At 45.6% G+C, this 18,413-nt stretch overlaps 1 protein-coding gene across 1 annotated transcript in view; it reads left to right on the plus strand.

Moving 5' to 3' along the window:
• The window catches only part of PKD2L1 (polycystin 2 like 1, transient receptor potential cation channel), a gene marked incomplete at both ends in the record, with an annotated part of 41,514 nt that extends 24,966 nt beyond the window's left edge, over window positions 1-16,548 (plus strand). The window contains 17 exon segments of the mRNA XM_081249876.1: window positions 7,999-8,027; window positions 8,031-8,120; window positions 8,124-8,126; window positions 8,624-8,773; window positions 8,777-8,878; window positions 9,824-10,044; window positions 10,213-10,432; window positions 11,111-11,278; window positions 11,461-11,642; window positions 11,939-12,050; window positions 12,906-13,004; window positions 13,211-13,332; window positions 14,477-14,603; window positions 15,377-15,495; window positions 15,738-15,861; window positions 16,503-16,511; window positions 16,513-16,548. Of these exon segments, the coding sequence (XP_081106002.1) occupies window positions 7,999-8,027; window positions 8,031-8,120; window positions 8,124-8,126; window positions 8,624-8,773; window positions 8,777-8,878; window positions 9,824-10,044; window positions 10,213-10,432; window positions 11,111-11,278; window positions 11,461-11,642; window positions 11,939-12,050; window positions 12,906-13,004; window positions 13,211-13,332; window positions 14,477-14,603; window positions 15,377-15,495; window positions 15,738-15,861; window positions 16,503-16,511; window positions 16,513-16,548 (1,913 nt within the window).
• Window positions 16,549-18,413: the final 1,865 nt, after the last annotated feature.

Raw genomic sequence — 18,413 nt, forward strand, 5'->3', positions numbered from 1 at the left:
ATTGCCCAAGAAGAACAACAAAATAATTTCTTTTTTTAAAAAAGTTTTCAATTTGTATTTATTTGTTTGTTTGTTTATTTATTTATTTATTTTGGCTGCACTGGGTCTTAGTTGTGGGATCTTCGTTGCGGCATGTATGCGGGATCTAGTTCTCTGATCAGGGATCAAACCCGGCCCCCCTGCATCGGGAGCACAGAGTCTTACCCACTGGACCACCAGGGAAGTCCTGACAACAAAAGAATTTCTTAATAGGGGACATCGTACTAAGAAAAGGAAAAATGTTCTATGTATCCAGTAAATGGTTTAACCAAGAGGTCTGAGATTAGACTTGGCTTTTCTTAGGATAGGAATTTTGTGCTAACAGCTTGTTGACTTCAACTCTTTTTCCCTCTATGCTTATCTTAATTTTCTTAGAAAAGTTCCTTTTGCAAAGTACCCTTCTGATATGGATGTATTCATATGATTTGCTTCAGTTGGGATGTTGGTTTAGCTGCAATAATAGTGGCTTAAATAAGATAGAAGCTTGTTTCTATGTCATGTAACAATCTGAGGTATAAGAAGGCCTGGACTAATGTGGGGCTCCACAATCATGTGGGGCCCAGGCTCATTCTACCTTATTGCTTTGCCATCCTCAACATATGGCATCTGTCTCATGTTCCAGCTCCTGCTCTTATGTCCATGCTCTAGCCAACAGGAAGTAGGAAAATAGAAAGGGAAAGCATTTTCCTTCCTTTTAAGGACATAAGTCAGAGATGTACATGGGAACATGTCACTCCACTTGCATTCCATTGGCCAAAATTTATTCAAATGGTCACTATACCTAGCTGCAAGGGAAGCTGGATAATGTGGCATTTAGTTGGGCAGCCATATGCCCCTAGATAAAATTATATTATTATGCAAGAAGGAGAGGAAAGCTATTGGGGAATAACTAGCAGTTTGTGCCAGGTAGGGGAAGAGTAAATCGTGCCCATAGTTTGGCATGGGAGCAGTAACAGCTAATGGAACCTGGAGAAATCAAGGAACTTATAACCTCCCTGACATAAATCATAATGGAAGCTGATGAGATATGGTTCTTTTCCATCAGGAGTGAGTATTAAAGTGTTTGGCTAAGCTATTGTGAAACTATCATCAGAGGCTGTTGGGGAGGCATTAAGAAGGGTGAGTTTCAGGGTATTGTATTTTATTTCACAAGATAGTCGACTCACCCTGTAGGGATAATCATAGACCTTATTTCCCTCCAAATTATTTACATGACCAAAGCCAAATGGGATCCAGTGTCCTAATAAATAGGTAAAGATATTTCAGAGAGCTTCTCAGCAAGCCAGGTGATAAGAGAGGCTCAGGAAAAGGCCATCAGAGGAGCTGTTGGTTAAATATATAGAATTGGTAAAGCCCAAGGAACTTCCAACTCTTCAACAGTTGGAGGACTGTTATCACAGTGGAAGTTCTATCCACATAATGACTGCCAGGGCTGGGATTGGGGTGAAAGAGACCTCCATTTTTCTAGAGAAGCATCCTCAATGCTTTTCCTCAGAGCTAGCCAGTTAGCAGTTGGCTTTTGCGTGTCAAACACTTGAAGGCACAGAGTTTCCAACAGAGGAGTAGTGTAGACACATAAAGGAATTATACACTTGCTGGCAGAAGCACCCAACTCTTCAAGATTCTTTGTCAATTAGTTGAGAGAAGGGATCTCGTTCCTGCTCAAAAAGAGTGCTATTAGAAAAGGATGGCTATGTTCCCTTAAATAGTAATTAGGGACAGGGAAGGAGCTCAGTAGCATGATGATAACCTGTATGGCAATCACCTGGGAAAGGAGAGGCACAAAACAACCACTGACTTCTTATTGCTCTGATCTGGGAAGGTCTTCCAGCACTTCAAAAAAGAGGACAAGAATATTTGGTCTCTGCTATATATACTGGAATGGATAAAATCAAATTATTATTCAAGCTCACGATGATGATGATTAATAATAATTATTACAGTCACACTTATTTAATTACAACATACTTATGCCCCACCTATGTCCAAAAGGAATCTGAGCCACTTACATTACAAAGCACAGATACAGGGGCCCAGTGGTTAAGACTCCGTGCTCCCAATGCAGGGCCTGGTCAGGGAACTAGATCCCTCATGCCATGACTGAAAAAAAAAAAAAGATCCTGCATGCCGCAACTAAGACCCAGCGCAGCCAAATAAATAAATAATAAATAAATATATGTTTTTAAAACACAGATACAATAAAATATAACCCTTTAGAATTGTAATAAAAAGACTTAAAAAAGACTTGGGAAGAGATAGGGGAGGAAGATAACTTAAGATAAACAAATGCACTGAAAGTGAGAACAAAGCCTGAGGTTCCTGGAAACCAAAGCAAAGAAGAAAACACAAATAGATTGAGTAGTTCTCATTGTGAGTAAGAATGAGCACACCAGTTAATAAGAAGATGCTAACTCTGGGAAGAATTGGCTTTGTTGGATTTTATGTAAGAAACATGGAATATCATAATGGATAAAAGCAGTGTTAAAGATTGGAGCTACTTTTCTTTTGACTGTGTTTTATATCTGCCTCCCTTAAAATCTGTATAATATCCTTACTCTATAAAGGCAATTTTTAGGAGTAGGGATATATATTTACATACGTATATATATTTAGGTATCTCTATACATACATATATGTGTGCATATATGTACATTATAGATATTTATAAACACACATATATATGTTTTGTGTGTATAAATTTCATGATATTCTAGAAACCTGACTTTACCCCAAAATATAGTTCAGAAAGCTTTGAGAAATGAATGGTAGGCATGTTCCTAGAATATCATCATCAGTTGACCTAGTCAGCAAGCCCTCTTCAATATAGGGTAATAATGTATTTTAATTAATGTAGACTTTGTCACAGATATGCTAAAGTCATCCACAGCCCTCTAGAGACGTTCGGACAGTAGCAGAAGCTTTTCTAGCTCCATTTCCTCAGAAATAATGCAACCTTTTTGAAAATGTCATGGTTTTCCTATAAGTAAGGAATATGTCACAATAAAATACAATCCAGTGAAAACAGGCTTAAACCTGAATGGAATTTTTTGTCTAGGTAATGAAAGTCCAAAGGAGGACAGGGTTCAGGGCTGATCAATCCAGTGGCTTAAGGACATCATCAAAGACTCACCTGTTTCTGTTATTCAGTTCTGTCAGCTGCACAGTCAGTTTCATGCTAAGTCTGGATCATCTGGGGCTTTCTTATTCATATCTAGTAAGAGACAGTAGGTCCCAAAATGTTCCAGAAATCTCTCTTCATGAGTCCTTGATCTCAGATGGATTACATGCCCATCCCTGAACTGACAATGGTACCAAGGGAGGGGTATTTGTGGATTAGCTTAGCCCTGAGCTCCCTGTCCAAGTCCTAGAGCCAGCTGTGGATTCAGCATCTGGCAACATATGTGAGATGATTAGTAGAGGTGTGATACCTCAAATAAAATCATGGTTTGAACCAAGAGAGGGTCTTAGGAAGTAGTCACAAAGCCCAATATAGCATCCAGCACCTGGAAATTTCATCCTGTGACTTGAAAACAAATAGGTGGAAAGATTTTAAAAATGATTTTATTATTTTTATGTTCTATTATTATAGCATTAATTGAACTCCATGGGAATGAAGAGAAATAAAATCTGCCTATTATACTGTTAACTAAGAAGTCCAATTTTCCTTTAAGGTTTTATATATTTAATATTTAAAAATATTTAAGTGTAATGATAGCAGCAAAACAATTTTACATCCTGCTTTTATTACCATTTCAATGGTTGTATCATACTCCATTAAGTGGCTCAGTGATATGATTTATTTATAATTATTTATAATTTATTGCCTCTCTGTAGGACATTTAGGTTGCTTGTAATTTTTTGATGTTGTAAATAACCCAGGTAACATTTTTATGCCTGTGATTTTTTTCCTTCTTTGAGACTCATCTATGTCCGAGTATGATTCTTCATACAGATTTATATACATTTATTCATTTATACCAGAATGAAGAAATTTGAAGCTTCTTTTTTTTAAAAATTAATTTATTATTTATTTTTGGCCGCGTTGGGTCTTCGTTGTTGTGCGCGGGCTTTCTCTAGTTGCGGCGAGCGGTGTGCGAGCTTCTCATTGCAGTGGCTTCTTTTGTTGCGGAGCATGGGCTCTAGGTGCACAGGCTTCAGTAGTTGTGGCATGCGGGCTCAGTAGTTGTGGCGCACGGGCTTAGTTGCTCCGTGGCATGTGCGATCTTTGCTCCGCAGCATGTGGGCTCTTCCTGGACCAGGGATCGAACCCGTGTCCCCTGCATTGGCAGACAGATTCTTAACCACGGAGCCACCAGGGAAGTCCCTGAAGCTTCTTTTAAGATGTTGATCTTTTGAGTTTACCAACTGCTTTCATAATTTGCCTCTTGACTCAGATATTGAGCTCTTCAAATAGTTTTCTTATAAGGACACCTTATAAACGTGCACAATCCTAACCATTTGGATTGACCTTTGGAAGGAGAGTCAGGTCCCTAATCAGAAGGATTTTGAGTAGTGGAGTGATATGTTAGTATAATGTAGAGCAGTGGCTAAATTCAGGGTCTTTGGAGAGAATCATACCTGAGTTTGAATTCAAGTCTACCTGCTTGCTATCTGATCTTTGGACAAATTATTTAATAACATTTTGGATTTCAGTTATCTGCATAAAATACAAATAGTTCCTACTTTATGAGGTTTTTTTTCAGGATTATGGGAGACAATGTATTCAAAGCCTGGTGAATAATAAATGTCAGTAGTGGTGATTATCATTATTATTCAACAACTGTGAATTTGACCTGAAGCCAAGGGTAAAAGGCATGATATAATGTATGGGAGAATTTAGTTTCTGTCCAAGAGAAAAAAAATCAGATTCTCTGTAGTGGATGGCCACCTGGTCTCTGAATCCCTTTCATAGCATTCTCATGCAGTCATTGTCCAGTGTCTGAAAATTTCCTGGAATGAGGCCCTCACTACACCTAAAAGGTGTTAAAGTGCTGACATACTGACATTTGATATACTGACACAAATTTTGATTCCTCCCTGTTCCTTCCCTTTCTCTGACCTAGTGTTACCTTTTGAAACACACAGAGCAATTCCACTCCTTCACTGGATCTTAAAGGAAGGATCCAGGAAGGCCAGCCACTGCCCATTGCCAGAACCCCTTTCACGTGATCCTCAGCAGATGGTCCTTTGCTGACACTTTTAGGGGCAAAATGGATGTTTGTGAAGTGTGGTCCTTTTCTTAATAAGAAGCACTAATGGTTGGGAATCTCTGCCTTTTATGAAACTTAAGTTTTCCCTCCTGTAACTTCTACCTTTTGGATATAGTGCTGTCCTTAAAGCAGAACAGAATTAGTTTACTATGGAGGCAAACAGATTTGCATTTGAATCCTTGCTCCCTTAGTTGTTTACCTTGGGAAAGTGACTTCAGCCCTCGGAGACTGGGAAATAATAGCACCTAATACATAGGGTTGTTGTAGGATTAAATGAAATAAGCACGTCAAACACTTAACATAGGGCATATATTAGGTGTTTTGAGTATCAGTGGGCATTGGACTAGGTGAAACCATTTTTGTCAGAATACATAGTCTTTACTGTCTTGAATAATAATCAGTGATGTTATGCCTCCGTAAGGTGTTGACAATCTGTTCAGAGCAATGCTGATTTTAAGTGGTAACTTTGGAGAATTGGAGAGGAGGAAAAGATATAGCCGTGACTACCACCTAGTGGCCATCTAGAGGTATAACAATTTAATCAGCAATGTCTAGGAAAAGTTCAGCTCACTGACCACCAGTTCTAACTGCAGCGGACCCTCAGCAGACAGAAGTTTGATTTCCAACCCATTTTCCAGATCCAGAAGAGTTGAGTCTGAGTCCTACAGATACTAAGGATGGGAATCACAGATTTGATTTAGAGAGAAGTCAAGTCATTTCTTGGAATTAATAGAGTGGGATGCGGAAATGTGAAATAATAATGCTTTATTTTTGCTGATTTCCTCCTGGAAACGTATGATGTTGCTTGTGCCTAATCTGGGACCACTCACCGGCCTCTGTTTCCCCCAAGACTGTGGATGAACTTCAGTCCACACCAAAGCATTCCCTTTCCAGAAAGGGAAAAAAATATTTTCCAAGATTTGAAAATAAAATTCTTAAAGGGAATTGCTCACAAGAGGCTGACAAATCCTACTTAAATTTTTTTATTTTATTTTTTGATTTAAAGTTTAATTAGTGAACTGAAAAGTTACAAGAGTAATACAAAGAGTTCTTACATATATTTCACCCAGATCTCCCAAATACGAATATTTTACCATGCTTGCTTTTCCTTTATCATGCTCTCTCTCTGCCCACCTCTTTCTCTTCACACATACACACACACAACTATTTGAGGGTAAACTGCAGACATAATGTCCTGTTATTCCTAAATACTTTAATGTGTATTTTTTAAAAACAAGGAAATGATCAAAGTCAAGAAATTATTGATGATCCAGTACTATCATCTAATGAACAGACCTTATTATAGTTTCACCAATTATTCCACTAATAGCCTTTACAGCAAAAGAAAAAAATTATGGTCCAGGATATAATCCTAACTAGATGCACATATTGCATGTAGTTGTCATGGTTCTTTAGTATTTTAGGACAATTTCTTTGTTTTTCATGACCTGGCTAAAAAACTGAGTAACAATTCAAAATATTGACAGATTATAAAAATTTTTATAGAATTATAGAAATTTTAAAGAAAAGACAAGAATCCATGAGTTCATACTGATACACATACATGAATAAATTAATGAGGAAGAAGCAAAAGCTCTTCCTGAAGAGAATGCCAACTAATAAATGCAGAAGGAATGATGGAATGAGGAAATCACAGCTTGACAACCTTAATAGTAATAATTAGGCAAAAGTTGTCAAAGGATGCTAAAACTAGTAAGTGAAAGATTGATGAATAACAGGATATTTGCATAGTTTCCAAGTATTTCCCCACAAAATATGTATTCATTACAAAGAGAAAAATAATAATTGTATATTGAAGGAAGCTGGATGATACCACCTTAACAAGGGATCAAAGTTAATATCACCAGTAATAATACAGTTAGACAATTTGTGCCTCCTGATATCATGCAATGAAAAGGGCACCGTCTACTTCTTTGATATGCCTTGCCAAAAATGTATAATCTGAATTTAAACACAAGGAACTATCAAACAAATCTAAATTGAGGGGCAATCTATGAAGTAAATGGCTTATACTCTTCAAATTGTGCCTTTTAACCAGAAAACTTATAGCGTCCCTTGACAGCCCTACTTCAGACTGGATGTGTGTATTAGGGTGGTCAAGGGAGATCTAGTTCTTCAGGGCAAAGGCCAGGTTTTATTTTGATCTGGGGATGCTCTGAGTCCCTCTCTCAGGAGACAACTGTGCCCATCAGGATGCACCAGGGCCAGAGGTGCCATGCCTACCTCCTACTCCCATGACTGCAGAGTCGCTGACTCCAAGGTCCAGGATACCACATCTCCATTGTACGATATTTGACCAGGGCCTTGGCATACTCTAGAATTTGGAGGCATTTTCCCAAGGGCATTAATAGAGGCCAAGTAAAAGGAAGCACTACCTGATGCAGAAGGTAGAAATTTCCTGGCTCTGGGGAGTAAGAACTAGGAAGTTAAGCTGGTTCAGGAAGAGAAAAGTGAATATTCAGAATGACAATGTCAGGAGATAATTATTGAGTGGAGTTCAGTCTTTCTGAGGTGAGTTGGGAAGAGAGAAAGAGAGCTTATAGCCACAACTCTTCCCTAATGTATTCCCTGGTTTCCCCAATGCAACCGTCAGCCTCCTTAGCCAACTCTAGGAGATAGGTCCCATCCGGGTGGCATCTTTGGCCTCAGGGCAGAGGCTTTCCTGTCCCCTCTGGATAATGGAGAAGGGAACAGTGTTCAAGACACAGCCTCTTGGGTTGGTTTCTAGTGACCTATGGAATGACAAGCTCCAGCGCCTAATCCTACACCAAAGTGATGTCTGAGCTCTTCTTACATACCCCATCAGACACTGGAGTCTCCTTCCAGGCCATCAGCAGCATGGCAGACTTCTGAGATGTGAGTATGAGATCTCCTCTATCCCTCCCCTCTTCTTCTCAATGGCCTAAAGCCTGAGGCCACAGGCCAGGGTTCAGGGATGTCAGACAGTGGATAAGGCCATATCCAGAGACCAGGTCATCCCAGAATCAGGCTGAGTCAAAGGATCGGGCATGAATTAAAGGATCAGACTAGACAGAGTTCAGGTAGTGATAGGTTGGAAATCAGGATGATAATCAGAGATTTAAGTCAGTACTTAATCTAGTATTGAGAATCAGAGGTAAGGCAGAATACCTTTTGAAGTATTTTAAATAAAGAATAAGGCCACATCAGGCTAAGATCTGGCCAAGGTTCATGGGTCAGCTGAAGAGTCCAACAGAAGCATACTGTTGGACTCTTACTGTCTCCAGCATACTGTTGGAGACAAGCTGAAGGGGTCAGGGAGTGTGGGAAAAGGTCATTCTAAGGGTAAGGGTCAGGATGAGGCTGGGTCAGGTTCAACCCAGTTCGTGGTCTAGTTTGCCCAGGGCCCACTACTGGACAGTTCGTATTGGACCAAATGGTACAACAACCAGAGCCTGGGCCGCGGCTCCCACTCCTTCATCTACTGTGAGAACCTGCTGCTGGGGACTCTGAGGCTGCGGCAGCTGAGGGTCCGCAATGACTCCTGAGTGGTGCACGAGGACTTCCACGAGGACATTCTGAGCTGCTACGATGTCTACTCCCCAGACAAGGAAGAACAACTCCCCTTTGGGCTCCTCAATGGCATAGCGTGAGTGAGTCCCCCCATCAGTGTCGCAGGGCTTGCCCCTCTGAGCCTGACACCATCCCAGGTTTGGGAACCACTTCCATTGAGTCTTAAGGAGCCTTGGGGGTACTTGGGGGAGCTGGGGGGCATCTCCCTTAGACCCATCTGTGACTGTTTGGAGACCTTGGTCTGGGGTCACTGAGGAACAGAGAGGGTATGTTAGCAGACAGAGCCATAGCCTCTGGACTTGTTTACACACACAGGTCACAGTCCCGGTTGCCCTACTCTGGAGGCAGTCCTGCCAGAGGAAGCATCCTTTCTTGCCAGAATCCCCTCAGGGGTATGGAGGATGGATGAAACATTGATGCTGCCCCACGAGTCGTGCTTGGAAGAGTCTGACCCTTGGAACTAATAGCGGAAGGCAGCAAGGGGCCAAGGATGGATGAGGAATTAGGGAAGAAAGGGGAGATGCGTGGATAGGACAGGAAAGAAGGGGAAGGAAAGAAGGGTCCAGGGAGGAACGTTTGTGGACAGAACAGAAAATCATAGGGTTCAGCAGACAGGTGCAAAACTACAAGAGCAGAAGGGGTCGTTTCTGGCTTATGTGGGCCGGGTGCTTCCCTTATGGGGACTACTCAGGCTGGAGTCAAACGTGGGCTTGGGTTTGTCATCCGTAGGCTTGGTGACAACGTGAAAATCAGGAGATTTACATTTGAGTTTCAGTTCTGCCACTAACTAGCTGGATTATCTCAGATATGTGAGTCTTAGTTTCCTCATTTGTAAAATGTAGATAATATTTACCCTCCCCTCCTCAAATAGTTATATTAAACAAGGTAATATATGTGAAATATATATATATATGAAACTGTAAAGCCAAGACAATTATAAAGTGTTGCCGTTGCCTTGGGAGATCAGCTTCTGGGGCTGGTTCAGACCTCTCTGCTCAGATGGCTTCTTCTGTGACAGATAGACCTACCACTCACAGGATGAGCTGGGGGGCTCCTCTCACTGGGGCCAGCTCACAAGCTACAGCAGAGGTGGCTACCACCTGGACCTTCCAGGATCTCAACAGGCCAGTGCAGAGGCACTCAGGGACCTTCAGGAGGGCCTGTGGCTGGACAGGGACAGTCGGGTGGTCTTCATTGACTTCTCAGTCTACAATGCCAACATTAATCTTTTCTGTGTTCTGAGGTGGGTCCCCTTTCCCTGCCTTCCCTCCATCCATGGCTCCTGATTCCCTTCTCCTCTGCTGGAGACTCTTCCCTAAACTTGCACCCTATGGTGGGGGTGGGGAGGGGAGGGGATGGGTAGAACTGTTCCAGCCCAGGCCCCACCAGACATCTCCCCCTCCTCCCACAGACTGGTGGTGGAGTTTCCAGCTACAGGAGGTGCCATCCCATCCTGGCAAATCCGCACAGTTAAGCTGATCCACTATGTCAGCAACTGGGACTTCTTTATCATTGGCTGTGAGATCATCTTCATCTTCTACTATGTAGTAGAGGAGATCCTGGAGCTCCACATCCACTGGCTTCGTTACCTCAGCAGCATCTGGAACATTCTGGACCTAGTGGTCATCTTGGTGAGGGACAGATATCTTAGACTTGGCACATATGGGGTGGTGGAAGGGATCTACCCTGATAGGGGCTCCAAGTTCTTCCTTTTGGAGTCACAAGTCCTCCTTGTGACTTCTGGTCAAATCACTGAGTAACAGCTCCCTAAACCAAAGGCTGATGTTCCCCTGGCTCAGCCCTGGAAAAATCCTGTCTCTATATCCCCTCTCCCTCTGGCTTATGATCCAGGCCCTGCTCTTTTATTTTTGTACTTAATATTAAGTTCCTCTCTGTCTCTTGTCTTCATGACCTGTCCCCTTGACCCCCCCCCACCTTTTTTCTTCACTCCTATTAAAATTTTCTGCCTCTTCATCTTCGTCTCCTTCCTATTAACAGGACACATTAATTTCTGACCAAGGCTGGGAAGTGGTGGGGGAAATAAAATTGCTTGGCTCCATTTCTCCATGGTCCTTTACAACCTACATATTTACCACTGGCCCTAAAGCCTTCTCTTGAGCTTTCAGACATTCCCCAATCATCCTATCCAGTTCCATTTGAACCTGAGATAGTCAACAACTCAGCAGGGAAGGATGTGGTTTTTTTCCCCATCTGTCTTACGCACCACAGCTCTCCCCTGGAACCTCACTGTTGAACTTCCCTTGAGATCCTCTTGACTCTCTGACACCCCCTGGGCCCTGTTGTAACAGCTCTCCATCGTGGATGTGGGCTTCCACGTATTCCGAACCCTTGAGGTGAATCGGCTAATGGGGAAGCTTCTGCAGCAGCCAAACACGTATGCTGACTTCGAGTTCCTCACCTTCTGTCAGACACAATACAACATGAACGCCGTCAACCTCTTCTTTGCCTGGGTCAAGGTACCCTGGGATTCCTCACCCCCAGCAACACCTCAGGGCACGCATTCTCCCTTCCTCAGGACTCGTCTCATTTTCCTTGTCTGGCGTGGCAACTCCTGTGGCCCCCTTAGGCCCCTGGGATGGACCGTTCCAGGCTTTTCTGTTTCCTTCCCTAATCGCTTGGTTCAACATGGCCCTTCCAGATATTCAAGTACATCAGCTTCAATAAGACCATGACCCAGCTCTCCTCCACACTGGCCCGCTGTGCCAAGGACATCCTGGGCTTCGCCGTCATGTTCTTCATAGTGTTTTTCTCCTACGCCCAGCTGGGCTACCTGCGTTTTGGGACCCGAGTGGAAAGCATCAACACTTTCATCAAGTGCATGTGTGCGTTCTGCCCCTTCACTCCTCCCTGGCCCCTCACCCTCCAGCTCTGTGGATGTGTGTATCCTTGGGGCAGCTGGGTATGTGGATGTGGGCGTGTCTGTGCTTAAGCATCTGTGTGAGTTCCTGGAAGCCCTGGTGTGTGTGCTCAGTGTCTCTGCATCCTGTTCTGTCTCCATCAGATTGGGCGGAGGTGCAGGGAGGGGTCTGAGTTCACTGAAGAGCAGTAGGGAGAAAATGGGATGGGGTCAGCGTTGTTGTCAGGCTCTGGGTGAATCCCAGACCCTGGTCTCTCAGTTTCACTCAGTTCCGGATCATCCTTGGGGATTTTGACTACAATGCTATCGACAATGCCAACCGCGTCCTGGGACCAGCCTACTTTGTCACCTATGTCTTCTTTGTGCTCCTCGTGAGGGTCCCTCTGAGGGGTAGGGATTTGGGAACCTGAGGGGTGGAGACGTGGATGGCCTGCAGGGTGGGGGTTTGACCCCCGTCCATGTTCTGCACTAATGATTATGATGGGTTTCTCAAATCAAGGGTGGAGAGGTGGGGGAGGGAAGAGCTTCCTGATCTGAGAGCTGGCTAATGTGTGGTCAGCACAGTTAGGCAGTTTGCAGAGTATAAGGAAATCTGCAGGCTCCCTCACTAAAATCAAACCCCTATCCTCCAAGGATGGAAAGAGAAGGAAAAGTGCCTCATGAGGAGAAGAGACTACCCCTAGAAGCTTCTCCGCCTATGCTCTAAGACTCCCCTTCCTCTGGGGATCTCCGGCTTTTTCTACTACCACTGCTTTGTATTTGCTCTCTCTCCCTGCCAACCATGAAAGATCTGGGTTTGATTTTTATCAGAAAAGCCAGTGTGTTTCTTTATTTGATCAGTGGATGGGGATACAGACATGGATTGGGGATGGATGGTAAAGAGAGCACAACTTTACTCTCACCTTGGAAAGTTTCTGGCTTCAGTGACTGGTGGACTCTTACATGCAGGGGGTCTGTGGCATATGTTGGGGTATCTCTGTGGTCGTTACTGCAGCAGTTGAGTGAGAACACCCGGTTGATGAGGGAACATGACCCATCTGTAACAGAATTGTGCTGAAAGGCTGCGCTCTGTGGACACAGAGATGTGGGGATCAGTGGGCTGCAGAGCTGGGGCTGAAAGCACTGGCCCTTTTAGAACATGTGTCTGGGACATTAATAGGGTCAATGGGCTCGATGCTGTTAATGGGTCTGGGAGTGAGGACCCCAGTCCCTGTTTTATCCTCCAGAATATGTTTCTGGCTATCATCAATGACACATACTCAGAGGTCAAGGAGGAGTTGGCTGGACAGAAGGATGAGCTACAGCTTTCGGACCTCCTGAAACAGGTGACTACTTAGTCTCCTTGAGCCACACATGTGCATCAGGGCCCAGGTCCAAGGCTCTGTGTCCTGGTCTGTGCCTGACTGGTTAGGGGCCTGTGCCCTTGTGTGCCTTCAGCTTATCCCTGGGATCCTGTCACCCTGTGGGTGGGGGTGGGAGTAAGAGATGAAGAGGCTGTGGGAACTGGTGCCTGTTTCCTTTCCCCTTCCAGGGCTATAACAAGACCCTACTGAGGCTGCATCTGAGGAAAGAGCAGGTTTCAGAAGTGCAGAAGTTCCTGCAGGGTGCAGAGCAGGAGATCCAGTTTGAGGATTTCACCAACACCTTGAAGGAGTGAGCACCCAGAGATCCAACCTTCCCTGACATTGGTCTGTAAGTCCTTGACCCTCAAGCATACACCCTTTGCCTATAAGCCTCTGATCTTGGCCAGTGGGCCTTTGACCTTGGTTTACAGGCCTTTGACCTTGGTTTATAGGTCTCTGATCCTGACCTTCAGAACTGTGCCCTTGGTTTAAAGGACTCTGACAATGTTCTATGATATTCTGGACCTTGTTGAACAACTCTTAGGACTAGTGTAACAATAATAATACCCTAATCATCGTATACATCCCTCATTCCCACAAAACTCTTATCTTAGTTCTATGCTCCCCCACAAACACAGGTCTATTTCCTTAGCCATCCTCTCCCTGTTTCCCAGTTAAACATATTAACAAGCATTGAACAAATATATTGGGAGCACCAGCTGTGAGCCAGGCACACAGTTGAATGAGACAAAGTCTTTGTCCTCCAGGAGTTCATAGACATGTAAGCAAATAAACAGAATCACAGAACAAGTTCCACAGTAGAAGTAACTAGAAGAGAGGGAGCATGGGGTAATAAAAGCATATACAAAGGCAAAGAGGTATGAAATTGAGCAACATATACAGGAGTAATAAGTAGCTGAGCATTGTAAAGTATCAAATGAAAGGTCGGGCAGAGCAGGAGATGAGGCCAGAGAAATGGGCTAAGGTCACATTGGGAAAAGCCTTGAACAACACTACTCTATTCAAAGAATAGGGTGCCCAGGAGGGATTTTAAGCAGGGAAGGGGCATATTTAGTCTTGTACTTTAGAAAGGTTAATTACTCTAATTGCATTACGAAGGATGGATTTCAGGGGAAGGGAAGGCCATAGGGCAGGGGGGATGGGGGAGAGGGCAGGTTATCTGGAGACAAAGAGATTTTGCAATAATTCCTTTAGGAGATCATGAGGGCCTGAACCTAGTCAGCAGGAGTCAGGGAAGGAAGAAATAGATTCAAGTGATTTCTTCAGGGGTCAAATCGCTACATCTTGGATATCCTGGCTTTCTCTTGGGGCGCCCTTCTTCCCTAGAGAGCAAGACTCTTGCCAGAGTCTAGCAAAAAGGAGTGGGGAGTCCATAACGGAAAGCTCCCAGCCACGGCAGGTCAGAAGTCATTTCATCACCCTGCTCTCCTCAGGCTGGGGCACATAGAGCATGAGATCACTGAGCTCACGGCTGCCTTCACCAGGTTTGACCAAGATGGGAATCACATCCTGGATGAGAAAGAGCAGGAACAAATGCGGCACGACCTGGAGGAGGAAAGGGTGAGCCTGGCTGGTGGACAGGCTACAAGGAAACTGCTCACCCTCCCCTCCCTGCCAGCACACCTAGAACACAAGCCCAAACTGGAAATCCTCTGACAGATGGGCAGGAAAGAGCTCTCTAGAAGAGTGGTTCTCAAACTGCTGCATATTAGAACGCCCCGGAGAGCTTTAAAAAAATCCTCATGCTCAGGCCACACACCCTAGACCAGAATCTCTGGGGGAGTTGGGAGGCCCAGCCATCAGTCCTTTTTACAACCCCCCAGGTGACTGCAGTGCCTAGCCAAGGTTGATCACCATTGCTCTAAAACAACGTCTTAGGGAGAAAAGGACCAGTTGTCTGAGAATCCCTGACAATTCCTTCTGAGCAGCTGCCTTCTCCTTGGGGTTCTCCAACTCTGATCCTTAGCTGCCCCTGCTATGCCTGCTTCATCCCTATCCAGTATAGACCAAAAAGCCAAGGGTAAAAGGAACAGTGCCAGGACACTGTCCCTGCTCCCCCAAATGGAGTTGGCTTCTAGTGAGCACCTCATTCATCAATGCTTCAAGGAGCTTGTGTTTTGTTTCTTGTGGAGGTGATTCTCTCCCAGAGGTTAGGCCAGCTTTGTGTTCAGCACGACCATTCTGATTCTGTTGTCTCCAGAGTCTGAGAGGGAAGGGGAATAGCAAGCACTGGAGCCCGAGGCCTGGTCCCGCGAGCCCGTTAGAGCAGGTGATGGAGCAGGACCTGATGGCTTCCCAGTTGTCTTCTCTCTGCTCTCTGACCTCCTGATCAGGTGGCCCTCACCGCTGAGACTGAGAACCTGCGCTGGTCCACTGTGAGTAGCCCAGCAGGCGAGTTGAGTCCAGAGGCTGCCAAAGCAGGTGGCTGGGTTTCAGGAGAAGAATTCTACATGTACGTGCAGCCCGGCGGCCCGGGACTGACTGTGTTTATGTCATCCTATCTTGAGCTTCTTTCCACAACCTTCCAATTCCCTGTACTACCCCAGGGAAAACCCCTCTCCCCCTTTAATTCTCCTGACAAGGCTGGGCTTTACCTTCCTTGCTCCCATCCAGACACATACTCTTCTGTATGGAATCACCCAGCCCTCCACACACATATTTCTGCTCCCTTGGTCTCTCTCAAATCTTGCACAGGCTCAAAAGGAGAGTTTTGCAGCTGGAGACTGTCCTGGAAGGAGTCATGACCCAGGTTGATGCCATGGGCTCAAAGCTGACGATGCTGGAGAAGAAAGGGCAGCTGGCTCCCTCTCCAGGCATGGTGAGTGGTCTCTCACCTGGATCCTCTCGGCTCCCACAGCTGAACTCTACCATCTTTTCCACTCAGTGGGTAGAGCCAAAACATTTTTAAAAAAATAAATTTATTTATTTATTTATTTTTGGCTGCACTGGGTCTCCATTGCTGCGCACGGGCTTTCTCTAGTTGCGGCAAGCGGGGGCTACTCTGTGTTCCGGTGCGCGGGCTTTTCATTGCAGTGGCTTCTCTTGTTGCAGAGCACGGGCTCTAGGTGCGCGGGCTTCAGTAGTTGTGACACATGGGCTCAGTAGTTGTGGCTCACGGGCTTAGTTGCTCCGTGGCATGTGGGATCTTCCCGGACCAGGGCTCGAACCCATGTCCCCTGCATTGGCAGGCGTATTCTTAACCACTGCGCCACCAGGGAAGCCCGAGGCAAAACATTTTTGAAAGACCAATGTTTCAGGCTCCTGGGGCAACATGTTCCCAGTAGTCAGTGAATCGTGGAGGTGGGGGTTGGAGGGAAGACATGAAATTGGTTGCTCTGGCCTTGAGGGCAGCCTTAGCCCCTAGGAGAGGGTCTGGGGTAGGAGAAACAGATCCAGGTAAAAGGAAAAGTGGGACACAAACTCCTCCTCCAAATGACCTGTCCCTTTTTCTTCCAACAGGGGGAACAAGGCATTTGGGAGCACCTGCAGGCAGCCCCAGCTGTGACTCCAGCCCCCTGGGGACTCCAGGGCGGGCAGGAGAGTGGTGGGGGAGGGGTCCTAAAGCATCAGACAGCAGGCTCCTCTGTCACCACCTCCCCAGAAGCCCCCTCAGTACACACCCTCCACTTCTAGGGCAGCGGGTCCCACCACTGCTGCTGCTGAGTCCCGCCCTGTGCCCGGCCTTCTGAGCCAATGTTTCTGTGTATAACTCTGTGAAATATCTCCTGCTGGGTCTCTCACTCCCTGTGCTCTGAACTCTGCTGTGATGATTTTTTAAAAAGTCAGTAAAAAATAATAAAGGAGGGCTTCCCTGGTGGCGCAGTGGTTGAGAGTCCGCCTGCCGATGCAGGGGACGCGGGTTCGTGTCCCGGTCTGGGAAGATCCCACATGCCGCGGAGCGGCTGGGCCCGTGAGCCATGGCCGCTGAGCCTGCGCGTCCGGAGCCTGTGCTCCGCAACGGGAGAGGCCACAACAGTGAGAGGCCCACGTAACGCAAAAAAAATTAAAAAAATAAAATAATAAAAATAATAATAATAATAAAGGAAAGGAGGGTAATAACTTTCCTAATCATCTGGATAGCCATGATTTGTGAAAAAAGTAGAAGCTGAGAGAACAGCAATATCTAGATGTCTTCCTACTTGCCAGTGAACCTTTTCCTCTGTGCATCTAGAGATCCACTGCCAGTACCCATGGGGTTCATGTCTTCCCTATAGGGTTTCCCTGTGAAAGAGAAGGGGAAGCCAGAGAGGACACTTTCTCTCGTGGGGAGAGTACAATGTTGCAGAGGAGTTGGAGTGGTGACCTCCCCCAGCCTTCCCCAGCAAAGTCCAGGAAGACTCGGTGGAAAAACCTACCTCCAGACATGCCACTGAACACTGAAGGGGCTGAAAACCAGGACAGAGATGGGGCCTGAGGAGAAGCTGGCAAAGAAATGACCTCAGGATTCCGAGATATTTGGATAAAATGTGGGGGACTCTGACTCTGTCCTTCCATAGGACAATGTGGGTTTGCCTGGTGATTATCAATAAAAATCCTTAGGAAAACCAGGACTTTGCACTTGCTTCGGGGACTGCAGCGGAAAGAAGAGAGTCTGGAACTGTGAACCATCCTTGTACCTGGGCTGGAGAAAGCTCATCCCTGCTGGGAGGTGTAGAGTTGAGGCAGTGACAATGTGAAGAAGCTGGCTGCCCCAGGGGTTCTGAAAGAAAAACTTCTGACTCATAGGAACGGTTTGAAATAGCGGACACTACTATTGGAGGGAGTGGAGACAGTGACCTAGGGAGGCCTGGTCCTTAGAGTGAAGAGATTATGGTGTGTGTGTTTGTGTGTGCGTGCATGCGTGCGTGCGTGCGCTGTTGGGTGTGGGCGGTGAGAGTGCAGATGGAGGATAAGCAGGGATAAGACAAAAAAACTCCTACACCAAGATTCTGGATGTATAGGCCTGCATCCTGAGACCTGATATTTATCCCCTCTCTCTGCCCCTGTGACTTTTATTCCTCCCTCATTCTGCACCTTCCATTGCTCCCAGTTTCTTTTTTCATCCATTCCCTTCACCCACCTGCATTCTCCCATCCCATCAAATACATTCTATACACCCAGAAGTCTTGTGAAACAGCTGAATGCAATTAAGATAACCAGAGTGTATCCTCAGTCCTAAACAATTATGATCTAAGCTTTCTTCAAGAAAGGCTGTTTCGGGGTTTCCCTGGTGGCGCAGTGGTTGAGAGTCCACCTGCCGATGCAGGGGACACAGGTTCGTGCCCCGGTCCGGGAGGATTCCACATGCCGCGGAGCGGCTGGGCCCGTGAGCCGTGGCCGCTGAGCCTGCGCGTCCAGAACCTGTGCTCCGCAACGGGAGAGGCCACAACA

The sequence above is a fragment of the Mesoplodon bidens genome, assembly GCF_964165515.1.
Source record: "Mesoplodon bidens genome assembly, chromosome: 1".
Taxonomy (NCBI): domain Eukaryota; kingdom Metazoa; phylum Chordata; class Mammalia; order Artiodactyla; family Ziphiidae; genus Mesoplodon; species Mesoplodon bidens.